This window comes from Haliaeetus albicilla, chromosome 18 (assembly GCF_947461875.1).
Source record: "Haliaeetus albicilla chromosome 18, bHalAlb1.1, whole genome shotgun sequence".
Lineage (NCBI taxonomy): Eukaryota > Metazoa > Chordata > Aves > Accipitriformes > Accipitridae > Haliaeetus > Haliaeetus albicilla.
The window spans coordinates 15,753,254-15,773,466 of NC_091500.1; the positions used below are offsets into that span (position 1 = coordinate 15,753,254).

At 40.3% G+C, this 20,213-nt stretch overlaps 1 protein-coding gene across 2 annotated transcripts; it reads right to left on the minus strand.

Annotated features, from left to right (window-relative positions):
* Positions 1-2,068: 2,068 nt before the first annotated feature.
* CIMIP5 (ciliary microtubule inner protein 5) lies at positions 2,069-19,684 on the minus strand. Of its 2 annotated transcripts, XM_069805799.1 has the most exons (4): positions 19,187-19,684; positions 9,542-9,685; positions 7,197-7,236; positions 2,069-6,552 (listed from the first exon to the last, which is right to left on the minus strand). In XM_069805799.1, exons 1-4 carry the CDS (start codon positions 19,243-19,245, stop codon positions 6,370-6,372), a joined length of 426 nt encoding a protein of 141 aa, XP_069661900.1. In that variant the 5' UTR covers positions 19,246-19,684; the 3' UTR covers positions 2,069-6,369. The 2 variants fall into 2 exon arrangements, with proteins under 2 accessions (XP_069661900.1, XP_009910671.1); XM_009912369.2 differs by lacking the exon at positions 19,187-19,684 and having other exon boundaries at positions 9,542-10,111.
* Between the last annotated feature and the right edge of the window lie 529 nt (positions 19,685-20,213).

Sequence of the window (20,213 nt, forward strand, 5' to 3'; positions counted from 1 at the left end):
TTTTGCGTGCGGTATGTTATGTATATTTGTGGCAAACTGAAAATATGGCTGTATTTATATAAGGTTTACTTCATGTTAGGCTGAACAGAAGCATCACAAATTGAATGAAAGTACTGTAAGCAAAAAAAACCTCAAACCCTGTTGACTCAGTGTTTGCTCTGTGAAATGGTTTATTCAGTTAACTGAAGGCCTGAAGGCCATTCTGGGTAATGGCATGTTATCTAAAATAATATGGTTAGCTAAAAAGTAGTACTGCAAGAGCCTAGAATACCAAACACAGACTTAAAAACCTAACCCAAAACCTAACAAAGCCAAAGAACTGGGAGGAGCAAAAGAGAAGGAAAATATATTAACTAGTTTGTACTGGGACTTGTTAAACTGATTTTCATATTAAATTTAGAATTGTCACTTTTATGTAGAAAATCTACATTGAGCTTGTAGCCCAGAGAGGGGGTTGAGCTGTAGCATTTGGATCTGGAACTGGCATTGTTCTAGATCCATGCTTACATCTGAATTACTCATATAAGAGGTTTTGGTAAGAGTTGAGAGTGTGAGTACATTATGGCAGTCCTTACTAATGTCCTGGCGTGTGGTGCCTCCTGCATTCTTGCTAGAGGTCTTATGATTCTCCCAGAGCATGCAAATGTATCTATCAGCACTGAGGAGCAGCGACAGTATAATCATGCTTGTTCCAGTAAAGAAAACCATCAGCTCACCAGATCTGAAACACTGCCATGTGCTGGTTTCTCCCCATGGCTTTTATGTTTTCAGTGAAAATCAGTTTGGTAGCCCTATGGTAATACAATGCTAGCAATGTATCAGCATTTTGTTAAGTTTTGCTATAGAAGAGTTTCTGTAAACATTGTGTTTTCCATCCATTTGGCTTTTAAGAGAGCTGCTAATGAGCATTGTGATAGTTGCAGATGGTTCTGTGCCACATCGTTGGTTTGGTTTATTTCTCTTTCTCAGCAATACCTGTAGTTGAAATAAGAATTACTGCATCAATACATTTGTTATTTCACAGATTATATAAAATATATCCAGTGATGGTAATTGGTCATTAGTAAATGCGGAAAATAGAGTTTCCTCTGGGCATTCCCCAGGTAAAGAGACAGTTAAGAGACATTTGCGGCAGTTTTGCTCCATCAAACTAGCATGAAGGTCTTGTGCTGAGGTGAGGCTGTAACCCCAGATACTTGGAAATTCCATTTCTAAGTACTGGTGGTTTTGTGGAGGCATACAGCTTCTGAGAGAGGCTTTGAGAAGGTTACAAGCTGAAGTCAGCCTATGGCGTCTGTGCCCTCTGACAGAAGAGGGCTGTGGGCAGGGCTGTGATTGACAGAACTGTGCAAGCGCCTCTTCAGCCTTTGGCAGAACTTCTGAGTTTCTTGGAGAAGCATCTGTGTTTCAAGGAATTCATCCAAGCAAACATTAAGTTTTCTGAAGAGGGAAAAGCATACCTGACATGGATTCAGAGTAGTGAGTAGAGTTTTTAAGAGTGGCATCCTGCTTTAGGAAAGGTTTACTGGTTTCTGTCTGGGCAGGATTTAGGAAAAGCAGCGTGAGGCCCTAACAAATTATTGTTGATTTCTAAAACCAACAAACAAAAGAATACCCCACTTCAGAAATATACTGTCTGCTTTAAGATGAACTTCAATTCAGAAATTTTGTTCTGTAGAATGTTCTTTATAGAAAGCAAACAACATGAATGTGTATGTACATAATACGTACAAACATATGATGATGCCTGGACTGTCAGTATTGTCCATCTAATGTTCATAGATAATTATCCTTTCCCTTCCCTGTTTAGGAACCTTACTGTTTATGCAGTAATTTTCACAGAATGATGAGACCTCCTTTGTAGGAAAACCCATTTAGCAGTTGTTTACTTTAGAGTAATTTAAAGGACAAGAAACAGTTTTAAATAGTTTTTAAGAAACACAGTTGGATTTACAGTCATCACTGATCTTATAAAACAAAATTTTATAGTTAAGATGCCACCTGGGAACTATATACAAAGACTAGTCTAAAAGTATGAGACATACAGGTTTATATGAAGTTACATATGTTATGTTTTGTTAAAAAATATATTTTTCACACTTTTTTATTATAAGCGGAACTCAACATGAGAACACACAAAATTTGGAGGCGCTGGAAGCATCAATGCACCAAGTTACTATTAATATTAACAGTCCTTAAAAGTCCACCAGAGAAAGCAGTGTATCTAACTGAAGAATTAAATTAATATAGCTACCCACTTGTGCTCTTTAACTGAAAGAAATACAGAAAATGAATTGTCTAAACATGTATAATCTATTGTTTGAGATCTGGCAGCAAAAGGGAAAAAAGCTTGTACTGAAGCACAAGTGATACATCATAAGAACTCTTTACAAGAAGCTTACAACACAGTTTAGTATTTACACAATCTCTTTAATGAGTGGAATTTCCACTGATTATTTACAGATTTCAATGCTGTTGCCATCTTATCCAGTCTTTCCAAGAGACTCTGCTTGTGTAAATAAGGATTAGTTGGCAAAGTTAATTATGGTAAAAGAAAAATGGTTGTTAAACTTGGGATGCAAATGGCATCTAGGGGATATCTGTTTGCTGCCTTCTACTCGCAGATGCTAAGGCAGTTTTGATTAGGGCCTTGGATATTCCCAGAGGGCCTTTCTGGAGGTTACTGTACGTGGTAGAAAGATCCAAACTAACTTTGGAAACATAACACTGGGTACCAGAGGAGGCCTAACTGCAGCAGCATAAAATAATTTGCATTTCCAAAGGAAGTGTAATAATTGAACAAAATAAGGTGTCCAGTGCAATACAATGTTCCCATATCACATGGATTATCAGATCTATTCTACATGGGAAACTTTGTTCTCTACACAGTCACTTTCCCCTTAGAGATACTCATTAAGATGTCAAGTGTTTAAGAGTTGCTGTTGATTTCATCAGGAAATAGGAATGAACAGGAGTTTTGGGGGTGAACAGAGCTATTCCTATCCAGTTGTTGCCACCAGTATTTTAGAGTCATTTCAATTAGCTCAATTAGGAAGGCAAGGTATTAACTTAATTCCACATCAAAAGAGGCAGTACAGTTGTGGGTTGCTGTGGTCTTGCAACAAGGCACAGAGCTACATTTTCCAAGGTTGCATGCTTCAATGATTAAGCCAAAAATCCTTGCATATTTTGGCTCCACTTCAGGTATACCTACAGTCTTTCCTATTGTGATCTATTGGACTAAAGTGACCTGTGCAAAGCAGTACATCTGAGAAGGAGTGCAGGGGTGTGTGAAGGTCTTACTGTGCTGTATACATGTAATCACTGCAAGTACCCAGTGCAGGAACTGCCTGGCATCTCAACGGGTGCTTTATCTGATTAAGGGCACAATCAGGACTACACTTCATTAATAGAGGCTTCCTGAAATTGTTGAAAGAAAATTAGTTGTCACCATTCGTACATGTGACATAATGACATGAATGTGCTCTTTGAGAAGTGTTCTTACATGGCTGTCAGGAGGGCACTAGTCAAGCCTCTCAGATGCATGCAATTAAGAGAAGCATGTCTAGACTTTGTGAAAAGCATTTTCTATGAGTAGTTACAAGAACTAGAAATACATTTTCTATCAAAAAACCAGGTGATTAATCTGTATTTTAGAGGTGCAATCTATTTAAACCTGGTGTAATTGAAAAAGGATTTTTTACTATTCTTTTTGAATATGTGTGAAAAATCATGTTTGCAAAGTGTATTCTGATCCCAACTCTGGTGTAGTCAGAGAATTGGTGAAAAGCTTTTCAGATGATCATTCAATTTATACACTAAAAGACAAACTCTATTAAATACGTCATTCTTGGCAGATGTGTGTGTTTAACCATCAAAGGTGGAGATTCCTCAGGGAATCTATTTCAGAGCTGTGTTAGCCTTACTGCTAGCTTCCTAAAAAGTTAACATGATTCTTCCTTGCTATAATTAAAGCCTGTTATTTTTACTATTGTCTGCCACTTACATGAAGTGCAAATTATTCCTTTTCTCATTTCAGAACTCTACATGTATCTAAAGACTGCCATCCTCTTCCCAGACTGCTTTTTCCTCTTCAGGTTAAACTTTTAACAGTCTTTTTAATCTTTCCTCATAAGACGTATCTTCCCATACTCCAGTTACCATCACTGCTTCTCTAGGCTCTGCCTAGTGGCCCACATTTTTACTGTAAGACATGGAAGGTCTTGTCAAAACTGAAGAAGTGCTTCAGCTGAAACAATGCCAGTGCTAAGTGAAGTGGGAGGATTAAATTGTGCACTGCTTAGGCCATCCTCTTTCCCATACCCTCCATTTTGTGGGAACTCTCTGGGAGAGGGACTCTCTGGATTCACACACAGCAAACAGAGTCAAGAAGCTGGAATTATTTAATGTCCCTTGAAATTAAAAAGGAATTGTGTAACACTGTCTTGCTTAACTTCGTGTCCTTTTCAGTGGATCACTTGGATGTGGAGTGAGTGCCATCTGGAGGTTAGGAAACGTGGAGCTCTGTGTGCTTTCATGCTGAAAAGCAAAATCCCCATGCTTTATAAATGAAATGTTCTTACCTGAATAGGAGCTTGAGCCTGACAGATACTGGACATCTGCCACTCAGTATAGAGCTTATGACCCATAGCAAGACATGAGGCTGCTCAGTATGTCTCAGAGTAAGGCATGCAAGTGTAATGACTTTCAGTATTATGCAATCACCAATAAATATGTAACCTCTGAGTGGCCTGTACAGTTTTTGGAAGAAGCTCTGAACAACGTGTGGACAAGGAAAGGCTTGATCTCCTCTCCCTCCTTCAGATGTTTGAAGATAAACCAGTTCCTTGTGCAGTTTTCTGCTCACGGGAGAGAACAGAAAGCATTTTAGCTGAACAAGAAGGTATCTTTTTTAAAGAGTAGGTTCCCATTTGGTGTGCCTGAACACAGTTGTCTATCGCAATTCATGTCTGCACAGAGTGGAACCAGTCCTCCTCACTTGGGCTGATTGCATGATGTGGTCTTCCTTCTCTAGCTGTCATCCTAAAAGCCTTAATCCTCCAGTTCTCACTGTGTTGAGAAAGCCAGGAGGAGAACTGCCTGGTGCTGTGACTTCAGTGAGTGGGATTTGGCTTTTCTTTCTACAGCATCTTTTTGTTTTTTTCCAGAGACCACTCGGGTGTTGACAGTGATCACACTCTTCCATACCACCTCTTGTGCTTTTGAACTCTTTCTGCTGCTGAAGTCTGATAAAAACAAATAGCCTTAGTTGCAAAACATAAGTATACGCATCTCCACCTTAGTCTGGTGAGAGATTGCAGCCTGTTGTATCAAGGCAATGCTTATGGCTTCTCTGTTGATCTCCACCTAGGACTGAGCATGATTCTACAGAAGCTACACAGAGTTCAAAAGGCATATATTGTATGTACTCTCTCCATGCTCTGCTGATTACTGCTTTTTCCCTACAGAACAACAAGGTCATAAACAAAGTTTGCACCTATATAATGAAGATGCACTAGCGAACAGGCTTTAGGTATTGTGTCAATTTAGCTTGGTGATGGTTTCTCTGGGCAACCACAGATTTTAGGAATTATGAACCTGTTAAATTCCAGGCTGATGGTCCTAAGAATGTAAGACAGGTTGCTGAGACAACACGCCTTCAGAGCAAAATGTGAAAGCCTGCTTCCTTGTCAATGAGTTTCCATCAGCTAAACCAGAAAAAAAGAATAAGAGAAGGGAAACTGAGAGCAGCAAATCTAAAGAAACAAAACCAAAAACTAGTGTGAAAAAAATTTGGTCTCCCTCCCTTAGCAGGGAGGGGTGAAAAAGCATAGAACATGTCTCACGTGACTTAAATTTTATTCTTTAGAGCAAGCTTAAACATGCAGATGACAGAGGCTGATCAATCCTTGGCTAACTACATGAAATGCAACAAGCTGCTGCATTTTGTTGCACTGACTTTCAGAATTGAATGTATATTGTTTATGTTGGGATTTATCTGAGTGGGTCTTCATTAACTGTTTATTTTCACGAGATAAAAGTTCAGGAAGAAATTGCCTTTTGGCTGTAATCTTGTTCTTTCTGATGTTCGTGGCAACCTTACTGTAGACTTGCATGGGAAGATGGATGAGATCTGTAGTGCTAACTCTCTATATATGGCCCAGTTCCCCCAAATACAAAGAATATTGCCTCCTACGACATTGTTAGACAACATCCATCTTTGGTCTTGAAAGAAGGTCCATGCTAGACAGTAGTATTGGTCTCTCTGAGAAAAAGATTGTGGAATTTTTTACATGCTGTGGAGTCTGTTGGCTAGAACCATTCAACTTGCTTTGTTACAGTTGTATTTTTACTGAAGCACTAGGAAAGCTAGAGCTCACCCTCAAGTTTCCTCTTTCGTGCTCCACTGCTGAAGAAGTAATCTATGTTTACCAGAGCCCTGCCAAGTTCAGTATTCATTCGACTGCCAACAGTCTGGTTGGTCGAGTTGGGAACTTTGCTTGAGAACACAGGCATATAGTTTGGCAGAGGCTTCTGCTCCTTTTTCTTACCCTGCATGAAACAAAGACCGTTAATAAGTTTTCAGAATTACATCCATTGCTTGTTACGAAAATACAAGTTACTGAGATTATTTATAATATCAGCACTTTTGCTTTTGAAATTAGTATTTGAATGTACTTAAAGATGTCATACTGAATGTATGATGTGAAACTGTTGGAAGAAATAACAGGAAAAAAAAATTGGTTTACTTTGTCTTACATGGGAATAGGATAACACAGGGAAATGAATAATTTTCAAATACGTTGCATAAAATGTCAGCTGGGACAGAAGTTAGCCTGCTCTAGAATGGTCATGATGTGGGAGGGTTTTTGTTTAATTTTTAGTAAGTGGCTTGGATTTCAGCATGACATTATCCTACAAATTTTCCCCTGGGAAGATGGTTATTCTAGCACTTGTCTTTCTATGGAGTTGTTAATACTGAAACAGATTGAACACACGCACATACTGTATTTCTTTATGGTGTAAGCAGCAGATGAAAGGCACTTCAGTTGTCTTTTATTTTTCCTAAAGATTTTAGTCTTAAAGCATTTGCCGATTATGCCTAAGTATGCTTCAATTTGAAATATTAGCCTGGCACAAATTGAGAAAAACTAAAAAGAGCCTGGATTACAGTTGAATGTTTGTTTAAAACTTACCATTTGGTCATAGTCCTTTAGGAAACTCCAGTTGTGGTACCTTGGAATAGAAGTAAAAAATGCAGTGAAAATATTCTGTCTTTAAATAAAATAGTTAATGTTGGTCATATTTGAATCCCTATTTAACTGCTCAATTTGATACTTACAGCCCAGCTCTTACACCTGCAAGCTTTTTGTACTGAAACCTGTCTTTCCTGTGGTGAAGCCCAGGGTTTTCTTTATTCCCATATAAAGCCCATACTACATGAGGAGTGGGGTTTTTTTTGCCAAAGGAATATGAAAATCGCATGTCCACAATGTATTCTTTGCACAAATGCAGATAAATTAGCAAAGTCCTGAGTCACTCTGGCAAACTTTTGTCCCATGCCTTGAGGAAGACACAGCTGCTTATTTTTTAAATGACCGATACTCTGCTCTTACCAATTCTGGTAGGAATTTCCAGAGCTGTATTTGCTGCAGGCAAACACCCATGGGAGTATTTTGTGCAGATAGGCAGCAGTGCTAGGAGCATAATGAGTCCAAAGACCTGAGTTTTGCTCTTCAGGTCTGTTCTATACCTGGTGTGGGACTACAGGGCAATTCCTTTGATTTTCTGTCCTTTGCTTTCCCTGGCCCAAAATGGAGAAAACTAAAGTTCACCTGCTATTGTAAAAGTACTGTGAGATCAAGAGAGTAAACAGTTAACTACAGCTGTATTTGCAGCAGGGCTCAAGGGACACCTGGGTTGACTCTCTGAGCTGGTTATCTGTGTCTATACAGTGGTACATCTAAGCTCATTGATCTAGTGTTGAAGCTGTACATCCTTCTGAATTGAGCTCATCTGTACAGCACAGCCATGTACCACGTGGACCTAGGAGCATTGGATTTCTGTGCTGCACTCCCCCATCCAGTGCAGATAAGCCCTAAGTGCAAGTAAAAGCTGATTTATGATTGTTGTGTTTATCACTATATATCTTGGTGTAGCAGCACAGCATAGAGGTCCTAAAATTTTTTATCTTGCTATGCTAGCCACTATTTGAACATAGCAGATTTGGGTGTTACTGGGTGGTGCTAATTACTGAGAAATGCTTGGGTCTCAGACATTTACCTATATCCACTTCAAGTCAGACCACTAACACATAGCAGCCTTCCCCATCACTGTTTTTGGGATGGGGATGTGGAGCTGAAGGACAGTTCTCTGCAGGCTGTAGCATATGTAGTCTGATGAATCCAGCTTTAGGCATCTGTCCTTCATGTGTCTGTCCTACCCTTTTACAAGAGTTTCTGTCTTCATAGCTAAGACTGGAGAGCAGGACATGCATCAGCTATATGATGTGTTACCTATCTTACCCATGAAAGTGAGTTTGCACCAGTATCCGTGCCTGTGAATCCCAGGGTGCATGCACAGAGAGAGAGTCCCTCTTGGTGCCTCAGCTAGGGAATGGGTGTGGAACATGCTGGGCCCATTTGGGATGAGTCTGAACACACAGCTGTGAAAGAATACATTGCCACCACAGCCCTGGCTTTGCATGCATCAGGGTCCTGACGTCAGCCTTTCCTCAGGTAAAAGGGAAGCCAGACAGGAGTGCTAATGCATCTCTGGGAAAATCAGAGCTGTGATTTGTATCTCCTCCAGAAGAGGACGAGGGTTTTCAGATGGCTTCTTTTCCCATTCTAAAAAAGCCTGAGAGTGATGTTCTTTTTCCTCCCTTTCCTTTAGCTTGGCTAATTTGCAGTTGGAGTTGGATCTGATTTTACTTTTGCTAAGGATATTCTTCTAATAGGCATGCTCATGCTGTGTACTGAAGTATGAACATAAACACTTAAGATGTGGCAGAGACAGAGAGGATCTTCAGTTTCCTTCAGGTCACTGGTGTATACACAGTCAAAGCTTAGGTTGTATGTGTGCAGTTCACTCTGCTGAAACACTCTAACAATGGGGCATGTTCAGTAGATTTACAGATTGGGAATACAAAATCATATTTTGGCAGAACACTCTGTTCAGCTTCCATTTCAGCCGTTTCCAAGAATATGAGAAGAGGTTATAATATCAGTGTGTCTGCAATAAATTAGAAGGGTTGGCACATTTATATCTTCATTGTGGAAATCTCTATAAAGCTAAAAGATACTTAGCATGCAATTCTTTGCATCTTTTCAGCTTAAGCCCAGCATGTCAGGAGATATTAGCATAGATTTTGTCCAGTGAAGGAAAACAGAGATAATATAATCTTAGAAGGAAAGGTGTTAGAGTCTGATCCAAAGTCCCTGCAGAAGAAAATTTCCTTTGATAGTGTAGGCTTTGGATCAAGCATCAGTACCATTGTCAAGATGAGTAGAAGAGGCATGAACTGGAACAAGTGACTTACCAGATTTTTCTTGCTCTCTGTTCAGCCTCCACAGACTCTCTCCAGATCTTATCCTGTTGAACCTGGTCCTGCTGCAGTGCTGCCTGCTCGTCTGCCCAGGCCCGAGTAGCTGGTTGTGCAATGACAGGTCTTCTGGGTTGGGTGCTGCCGAGAGACACAGATGGAGCTGAGGCTGGTTGCCCCAGAGGTGTGGTTGCTGGTTGCCAGGACCTAACCAAGGTATTTCTCCTGAATCCAGAACCCTTTCCCAACTTGTCCATTTTGAGACTCACTGTGTCCCCAGTATTGCTAGGTATATTATGGCTGTTAGGAAAGTTAAACCTGCTATTGTTTGCACTTTCAAAGCTCCCTCTCTCCTAACGTTTTCTTTTAGCTGCTGATTTGGAGTGCCTTCAGAAAATGAACGTGCATGGCAGCACTGACAGGCAGTGCTGGGCACTGTTTTACTTCCCTCTTATTTAATGCTCATTTCCTACTGCTTTATCTTGCTTCGTTGCTTGAATGCTGAGGGAGTTTTCATGGTAACAGCAATTTTGTAGGAAACAACTGTTACTGAAAGCCATCAGATCTCCAGCTGTAACCAGCAAACTCTCAGCTTACGAGGTGATTACTGCTGCTTGCAGCTGAGACCACCCTCTATTCAAAATCCTCAGAACAATAAAGTCTGGTTTAGCAGCAAAGGGTGATGTGGAGATTGCTGCTGAGTATGTCACAAGGACTTTTGTTGTCGTTATGAAGCAGAAGCAAAATCTCCTGAAAGCTGCTGGTTTCCCTGGTGTGTTTACTGTCTCTATTGGAAACAAGTCTGACTTGTGAATATTCACCAGGAAGGCAGTGGAGACCAGTGGGACAGCTGCTGGGGCCTTGAACTCTATTTGGGGCAGAGCTTGTTTGTTGAAAATAAGGTATTTCAATGAATCTGTGCTTTGAAAGCTCCTTATTTTCAGATTCTAAAAAAAGAGCAGCCAGAGATCATCAAAAGTCCTTTTTAAGTACTTGGAGATTTCTGCAGGAGGCATTAAGCAACTATGAGAAGTAGTTTTTCAGTAACTTCAAAGGGTTATTAGTATACAAAGGGAGAATTTTCAAAACAGTGTCCAAAATATCAGTGTTTGTCTTTACAGTCAGCCTCTTGGGCTTTTGTGGTATTAAGTCACTTCCTCAGGTATTTGTGACCTTGCAGGAAAGCAGAGTATTTTAAGTATAAATTTCCTCTGAAATTCTTGACGAACTTGTTTTTGAATAGTGTGGATTAGCTCCAGATGAAATCAGCCTCTTGCTTCATCTTCCTGGTAAATGCTAATGAACTTTGAATCTACTTTTCTAGGGGTTTTTTTGGCAGACTTGCTTGCAGTCTTGGGAAATACATGCTGAATTTGGCAAATAATTTCTTTTAAAATAGTTACAACTACACAACAATCCAAACACTTCATGTAGACATATTTGAGCAAGAAATACTTCTATATTTGGAAAAATTATTCTGACTTTGAAGGTCAGAATAACATAACTTAAGAAGAGGTAAACTCCACCTCAAACCACAGTGTTTGCTTTGGGTTTGAATGAATTTTTAGTAGTCTTTTTGTTGTTTGTTTGCTTGTTTTTCTGAGATAATTGAAACTGAAACAGTGTTTTTCATCTCCTTCGTCCAAAAAGCAAAAAAAGTCATGTATCCACGCAGCATTATCATGAACTGAAGAAATGAACTGAAGGAATGAACTGTTTGCCAACCTGGCCTGATAGTTGTCTCTGTTCCTCTTGTGGAATCTGCTTATCCTGCTGCATTTGATCCAGAGTCCTCTCCAAGTTAGAGTGTGAGCAGCTGGTTGGAGAATGGGGTCTTAGCAGCATCTAGCTGCTTTAAAAGGAAGCCGAGGCATGTTTGGAAGACCCAGTGCATTAATCAGTGCACATGGGATTTTAGCTCCTGATCAGGTCAGAAAAGGATCCTGATGGGAAGTCTTTTCCTGTGCATGGAACACTTTTTAATTCTTCTTTACAAAGTTCTTGTGTTATTTTAATTCTAATCCTTTCTTCAAGTCAATTTCTGCAAATTAAACATAATAAACTAAAAATGGTTATTGAGCTGAGTGTGTAGCTTCCAAATGACTACTTGTAGCCACTGAATAAACTGGACGGAAAGATTACAAGCAGGTGTTTAAAGTCTTTGCCATTGGGTGGTGTCTGCAAAGAGGCAGGACTTGTAACTACCCTGGTTTTGATGCAGGTGTAGGGCTACGAAGTGCCTCTCAGAACATCTTACTGAAAGGGAACTCATAGGTTAAAGCCAAATCTGTTGGTCTGAGAAGCCCCAGCCTCAGAAAAGAAAGAAGTCTTAACTGTTTAGGACTTCTTTAGGCTTTGAACAAAAGTAAGCTATGAGTCTACATGCAAGTATTGGACACTTCATAGTGTTCAAGCCATTTCTCTGGAAATAATAGACGGGAATGGGATCATGGCTGTTTAAATAAGTTGGGTTTTAAAAAAATTACAATAATGTGACTTTAAAATGTAGCTACTGTTCCAAAAACAGATCACTAAGAGCTAAACTTTGAAAATTATCCCATTTTCTGTTGGGACCAGAAGTCATTAGGGGAGTGGTTATGCACCATTAAAGCACATCAAGGTGAGTACAAGAGTGAAATTTCTGGGTGTTCCTCTAGATTCCTTACTAGATATTACTAGCCCATTTAGGCCATTTACTAGATTAACAGCCCAGCAGAACTGCTGCAGATACTGAGCTGTTTCCCTCATATTACCATCTGCCAGTTTAGTATTTGTTTATTGTAACAATGCAGGGCATTTAAGCAGGGAGCTCATTTGAATTCATACGACTGATTTACTCTGTGCTTCTTTCATCCTGTAGGAGAATAGGTTGGTGTTTATTGTGGCTTCATGTCATATGTATCTATGTAAATTGATTATAGCATCTTTATTTTTTCTGGTTGGGGACATGAAACTTGAAAAAAGTAATGAATGTCACTGTAGGAGATGGTGCCTTTGCTTAGGAGTTTGGTCTGGGATTAGTTTATCTGACAAGCAGTGTTGGTGTCCATCATTCTAAGGAGGAACTTGACTGAGGTTAGTCTTTTGTTGTTGCCAGTCAAGTGATGATACACACTACAAATTCATCTGTGAAAAATATGTTATTTCCCCCTGTCAAAGGAAAAGATGTCTAGAGAGGTATTTTATGGAGGAAAAAGTTCAGACAAAACGTTTTTATTTGACCACAAGAGGGTATTGCAGTATCAGTTATGCAAGACTTGAGCTAATGTTTGCCTTTATATGCACTGCCTTATTTTTAAAATACATACTTCTCGAAACTGATCATTTACATTAGGCAGTAGTTAAGAAAATTAGGTTTTGCATGCCAGTATTCGATGTCCTTGTCCAGAGGCAATTTCTGAGATTTTTTTTCTAAAATTTGTTTTGGTTTTTATAGTAAGAAGTTACTCAAAGCTCAAGAAGTTCTCATAGGTTTCACTGGAAGCCAGGGACTTCAGAGGCTCATTCCAAAACACTGAAAAACTTAATGGAAATCGCTTCGTTAAATGCAAGAATACATCAGTTACTGAAGGGAAGTAATAACGGGAGATGAATGTGTTGCTCCTTTGGTTGGAAGTGCATCTTGGTCCAGGATGGGCACTGTGAAAGTCAGTGAGACTCTGACCTTATTTTCCCACATAGTCCTACTTGCAGGAATAAGTTCTGAAATCTTTTTTAGCTCATTTGTGTTTCCCAGATTTTTCCTTTACATCCAAGTCTTGTACAGTATACCTTCAATGTTGGTTTGCAGTTTTTTCATAAGTCAGTACTGTGTTGGGATACTTTCCTACAAAAGTTATGTCTTCTAAACTCTAAGGACTGTGTTGCCAAATGTTCATGCCATGTTTTGTACAGTTCAGACCATGGAGGAGGGAGCTAGAAGGATTTCTGGATTCTCCCACTCCTAGATCTGATGCTGAATTTAGGAGAAGATGCATGATATGCCTGCCTGTCTCCCAGCAAGTCTACCTGTAGAAGAAGAAAGATCACAGCCATATCATATTATCTTTGAAGAACAAATTTCCAAGGGGTGTGATAGTGATTTGATGGACAGCAAAGCAATTTTCATACAAGAAAGTTTGTGTTTGTGAGAGATTGCAGAGATTTAAGAAACATACACATTTCAAAACACAAGGGCAGTGTATATTGTCATGTGTGAGTAAGAGGCAGGAGCAAAATTGTCATCTGGAGGAGACGGCAGCTCTCTGGAGACCAGCTTTTCAGAGCAGGTCACCATTCAGAAGATCTCTGCCACTTCACAAGTGGGACAGAGACCCACATGGAAATCTTTCAGTATGAGAAGTGTTGTCTGCCTCAAATAGTGACATTTGCATTGTCATCATCTTCCTCAAAGGGATAAAGATCAGTCAAGTCAGTCAAGATTGCGGGCTGGAAGATGGGTCATGTCAGTGGTTAGCAGAACAGGGTGTTAGATGATCGATCAGAGGACACTGAGCACCCAGCAGAGAAGTGACGGATGGCAGAGCATTACTGCAGTGCTTTCTCACTGGCCTTGGGTGTTAACCACCAAGGGCCCTAGAAAGCCCAGAGGTGACAGATCCTGCTGACAAGCTGTGTCTTGGTCTGGCAGGAGCAGAGTGCCTTGGGTCACTGGATGCAGCCAAAATGAAGACAAATCCTGCAAACTACCAGTGTGGAGTAAAACTCCTTTTAAACGATTATGTAGCTGCTTGATTAAAGGCCTCATGCATTAAGTTTTGCTGTAGCTTTCATAAAAAAAACATAAACTTCTTCCTTGTCTTAATGGAGTTCTGCTGAGAGAGCCTGGCAAGTTGAGCGTCTGTTGCGTCGGCAGCATACAAATACCACTGAGGGAATGTCTGCTTCCAGTGACACAGAGTCTGACACTTCAAAATAAAATCAAAGCTGTAATGCAGACTGTAAGAAATCTGTTGTGGTTTTTTTTGTCCTCTTCTTATAATGTAAATTCTAGTGTTACAAGGTACATTAGCTACTGATATGCAGTTTGCTTTATTTGAAACAAAAATTATTTACTTGGAAAAATATTATTTACTTGAAAAAAATATTAACCAGCAGCTATTCCATAGAACATGCAGGCCTGTTACATTAGAGTCTTCTGCTTAAACCTGCTGCCTGAGCAAGGTGATGGGATTTCAGGGAGGGAGTGCTGCACAGCTGTTGTGTGAGTAGGGGTGTTTGGAAGTATCTGGTTTGAGAAGAAAGAACTATATAAGAAGTGTTCCTCACTGGCTGAGGAATGTTTTCAGTTGCTATTTCACATAATTTCGGTCTTAGAGGCTAGATCCTGTCAAGAAGTGCAATACTGCATGGACAACCAAAGTTGTTTTCATTAGTCAGAGCTGTTCAAGTCACAGCCTCACTACAGCAGGGAGCTCGGTAACTGCATAGTGAAGCTTGGCTTTATTCTGTTCATCCTTGCTGCTTTCTTGCATAGTTCATTAACAGGTCTAAGAGAATTTCAGTGTATAAAGTAATTAAGTACTTCTGAAAAGGATATACTTCATACTGCTTAAGTACCTAAGGCAGCAGTTTGACCTCTGGAGTCTGGCATAGCCCTGCTTTTCTGTGCTCCTGCGATACGTTTCTGTTAACATTACAGCTTACAGGTCAGTTTGTAACAGCCGAGGAGAAGCCTTCATAAATACTGCAGAGATTCAGTTTTCTCTGTCTGCTGCCTGGCACACTGTAGTACTTAGAGAAGTATTTTGTCCTGCAAATTGCAGTATTCCAGGTGTGTATCGCTATATATTTCAATGCTCAGGATGCTGTTCAGTTGTTTTTTTTGATTATTCTCTGTTTTGTAGCTGTCTCCTCCAGCAGCTAAGAGTCTATTTGTTGATCTGCACTTTAATACAGTAAATGTTTCATTTACCATCTGCTCACCATATTCAGAAAGGACATTAACTTTCCGTTTTAATGTGAGATACCAAAAATTCTCTGCTGCAATTTAGGCAAAGTTTTCAAATCGGGGTACCTAAAATTTGTTTTAAATTGTGTCTCTGGCTATTAAATGAAAGGGAGCTGTTTTCAAACATTCTTAGCCTTTGCAAGTTCTGTTGGCTGAGAATTGAGCTACTTCCTTTCCAGTTTTTTTTTAAGATAACTGTCAAGAGTCTAAAATTGGGAAGCCTTGTCTGAACATGTCAATCACAAGCTTTATCTAGTTTTCATCAAAGCTTTTAGCATCTTCATTGCAGCTCTTAGTGTACGTTTCCTTCTTAACTGTAGAAGCCAGTGTTAAATCATGCTTCAGGCTGATGTTTGGCCACCTCTGACTGTTGGGGATTAGAAGGAAGTTCTTCCTAAAGGCAGGATGTTCCCATAACTGGATGTAGGGGGTTTTGTGTATAGCCTTTTCTTTAATATGCTAGAATCTGGTGGGAAGTTTCTGGAGATGATAGAATTCAGGTCTGAAGCGACCTCAGGAGGTCTCTAGCCCAACCTGCTCCTCACAGCAGGGTCAGCTGTGAGATCAGGTGGTCAGGGCTTTATGCCATTGGTCTCAAAAGCCTCCAAGGATGGAGACTGCACAACCTTTTTGGGTAATGAGGCTCACTGCTTGGCTGTCCTCATGATGAAGTTTTGCCTTCTATAGTCAGAACCTCTCTTGTTTCAACTTGTGCCCATTTTATTTTGTCCTCCCACTGGGCACCGCTGTGAGCAGCCTGGCTGTGTCTTTCCAATAACCTCCTTCCAGGTACTAGGAGACTGCTCTTGGATCTCCCCACAGCCTTCTCTGCTCCAGGCTGAGCAGGATCTGATCACCGATCACATTGCTTCTTACACAGATCTGTCAGACCTTTACCTAACTCACTGCATTCTCTAATCCCTGCCTGATTTGACCACATACACTGCTCATGCCCAGCAGAGCAGATGCTCCATGAGACCTGGAAAGGAAAGCAATGGGGTGTACCAGGAAAGCACAGTCCATTTTGCCATTCTTTTCTTGGATCACCTGCACTGTTCTGTAGTTCAGTTGAGCCTTATTCCTTCTATGGTTGTAGAGAGCTTCTTTGTTTTGCTATGGAATTGGAAACTTTTGCTCCCTGAAGAAATGGGCAGCCAGAACAATGTGAAATCTTCCTGGATGTCTTTTTGGAGCTTTGTATTTTTAGCTCAGTTGTACAACAGTTGCCATGCGAATACTCAAACAGTAAGGCAAAAATGAAAGGAAAACCTTTCATTTCTGACCTTAGGACCAGAGCAGCCAAACAGACTTTGAAAAGCTTTCAGACTGGACTTCCATTGTACCAGATGCTTCATTAAAGGTCCTGTTAACAATATAATGAAGAGGATGGGAGCCTGGCTCTTAGGATGGGCTATATTCCAGTTTTCAGGACAGGTCCCAGTTTTTAGGAAACCTTTTGCTTAGGTTACTGCTTAAGTTTAGAAAGCTTCCAAAGCAGTAGACAGCTATGCAATTAAAAATAGAGTTTCAGAGTTAGAATAAATTTCTACTTTCTTACAACTGATCACTTAATGAGAAAAGGGCAAGACCTTTTCCTACTTTTTGTATGAATTATCCACATAATCTACACACATGGACTATGAGGATTATATATCTGTCTTTAAAAGTCCAGCTTTGATCACAGCATTGACATAAGTGCATCTACCAGCCTTTTCCATGCAGACATTATAAAAAACTTTTCAGCAAAACTGAGATTGTGGAAAATTGTTGACCTGTTCAACCTGAAATATTTCATCTTGAATTGTAATGACATCAGTGAATCTTTGATGAACGAGAAGCAGGGTTTCCAAAACACTTCCAGGATCTGGAGTCCCAGGACAGAGCACAGAGAGTAAAGCCAGCAGCATCCCAGCATGGAGCACCCCATGCCAGGTGAGGTCTCCCTGCAGCTTCCACCATTCCTGCTGCTGAACAGCAGGAATCTCAAAGTTCTGAGATACTGGGCTACCTGCATACTTGGTTTCTGGGCAGGCTACTCAAGGCTTCGATATGTTTTTAAAAGAGTGAAAAAGATAGCAACCAAAACAGGGATATTCAGAGGTGCTTTTTCATTCTTCATGGTATGCTGCAGCATTCCAGGTCATTGGTAGTTTAAACCATGAAAAGAGCATTCTGCAAATCTTGGTTCTTGTCTGCTGTGCATGCTAAAGATCCTTTAAATGTATTCTGATTTGTTTAAGATTGACTAACCTGTGCAAAATTAGTTGGGTCAGTTGAGTTAGTCACATACAGAGGCATCTACTGCCATTTAGAAAGTCCTTAGGATACTTGAGAAATCCATGCAGGGCCAGAAGATCCCTAGCAAACCTGCAAGAGACCGGTGTCTTTCTATGACAGCAGGAGGGAAAGGCAGGAACATCTGGCTGTCAGACTGCAGTAGATGACTATAAGTGCATCAATATTCACATCTGCTGCCCAGTTTAGAGTGTTTTTCAAGCAAATCTCCCAGTCATCTCCACTTACTGTATTTTGGGTTGTGCTACAGGGTGGTCTTGGAACACGCGGGCTCTGGTGACTCCTGGGTTGCTGCTGGGGAAGGCGAGCTGCACCGACTCTCCAGCTGCTCATGGGTGTAAACGCTGCGGACCAGGAAAGAGCAGGCAGCCCCTGACCCACAGGGTGGATTAAATGTCCTTGTAAGTCCTTCACAACAGTTGGTTTCGCTCCACAGATCCACACTACCTGCTATTGCAGACATGCTCCCTAGACCTCCATTACCTGTAAGGTCGGCGGAGATACCCTTATGGAGTCCTACATGCAGATGTTGAAAATGAGATTTCTTAATAGGAGGGAAAGGTATAACTACACCTATGTTAGGAAAATAGTGCAGGCGCCTGGTCTCTGGGTGGGAATCAGAAGCATTCCCTACCTTAGTGGAAGAAGTTTATTATTAAGTGATTGCATTAAATTGCATGATATTTCCTGTTACTTATTTGCTGTTTAAAAAGGGACTTATCCAGTAAAGGGAGAAGTTGGGTGGGGGAATTCATAGCAAAACAACTTAAATTCCCAGTTTTCTGTTAGAGGAAAGTATGTGGGTTTTCTCTATTTGATATGCTTTATATTTCTAATTCCAGCCTTTCTTCTTTCATAAGAGTTTTGTTTATATACTGGAACCTGACAATTGGAGGATTAAGAATGTGTTTGGACTGCCTTTTTTGCAAGTCTGATTATGAAAACCACCTAAGCCATTAGCATAAAATAAAAAGCAGAAAATTTCTTATACTTGTGGTTCCAGTAGGAGAGCTGTTCACAGGAGCCAAAAGTTTTGCTGGTGAATGAGAATATCCATTTTGGAAATAGCCTGCACTAGCTCTGTTGTTAAAATGGTACCATACTCTTGCAAAAGGCTAATTTAGGGATTTTGCAAGAAGCTTCTCTGTGCTGTATCTGTTTGCTCTTTGCCTGTTCCCATTCCTCCAGGGTCTCATTAACTTGCCATAATGTGAATATTCACCTAGGCTGCATACCTTAACTTGCATAAACCTACAATTTTGCAAGAGGACTAGAAAACAGCAACAATCAAAGCAGACTTTTCAAACCGCTGCTCCTTTTATAGCTTTTATCACAAAATACAGATTAAAATGCCATTTTTAACCTAAAAAAAACCTTTATCTTGCTTTTCTACATACCTTTGTTTATGGTGAGTATTCAAATTCGTTTCCTTAGAATAAGGACTTCTCAGCGCCATGGTGTGTGATGGCTTCTTTACTTTATACTTTCTGTTTTATGGACTCCACTACTGATACTGTTGTTAGCTGCGTGAAGTAAATAGACTTTGAGAAAAAGATCACACCATAGCAACCCTCAGCTTCTGTTTACAGTTCAAATAAACGTCTGTGCCGTGGATATTTATGTCCTGAGGAATTTTCTAAACCAGTACACTAACTGGTTTAATAACAAAAGGATTAATGCAGATAAATTGAAGACAAATTTACACTCAATATTTAAATGGTGAATAAATTTATTTTGTAAAAGCTCCCAGTAAATAATACATCACAGCCACTCAGTAGGGAGAGGGTATTTTTTGACGTATTTATTGTGCTAGAAAGTGCATGACAATTCTGAGGGAGAGGTTCATGTAAGCACTCGGCAGAATATGAGTTCTCCCATTAAAACTCCTTTTGTTTTATGGGAGCAACTCTCTGTGTGGTTTGAAAACCCAGACCTGTCAGTTTATAATTTCCTCACCGTTTGGTTAAAGAAATAGCTTTTATTCAAGCAAAACTTCTATTGGCTGAGCTGGACATTTTGCTCGAGAAAAGTTAGTGGAGTAAGTTACAGGCCTCTGAAAATCCTGGCTGCAGGGGGATTTTAGGCCTTTAAAGGATATGCCAGGAAAGGACATTTTTTCCTTTCTGCAACTGATACTAAGACACTGTTGCTAGTAGTGCTTTGGGCTTGTTGGTTTTTTTAATATGCAAATTGGCAAGATTTTATTCCAAAGTGTAAGCATTCCTTATTCCTTAGACATTTCACCCATACGTGTTGGTCCTTCAGCTGGCTTGCCTTTATACGTGGCCGGTGCTGCAGAAAGCATGGTCAGGGGAGGGTCAGTTTGGGATGGAGTCACCATTTTGGAGGATCTTGTATCTGGTGAGGCCCTCATGGATTTTGCCACAGAGAGCAGCTGGAGAAGCTGATTAGGAGGCAGGGCAG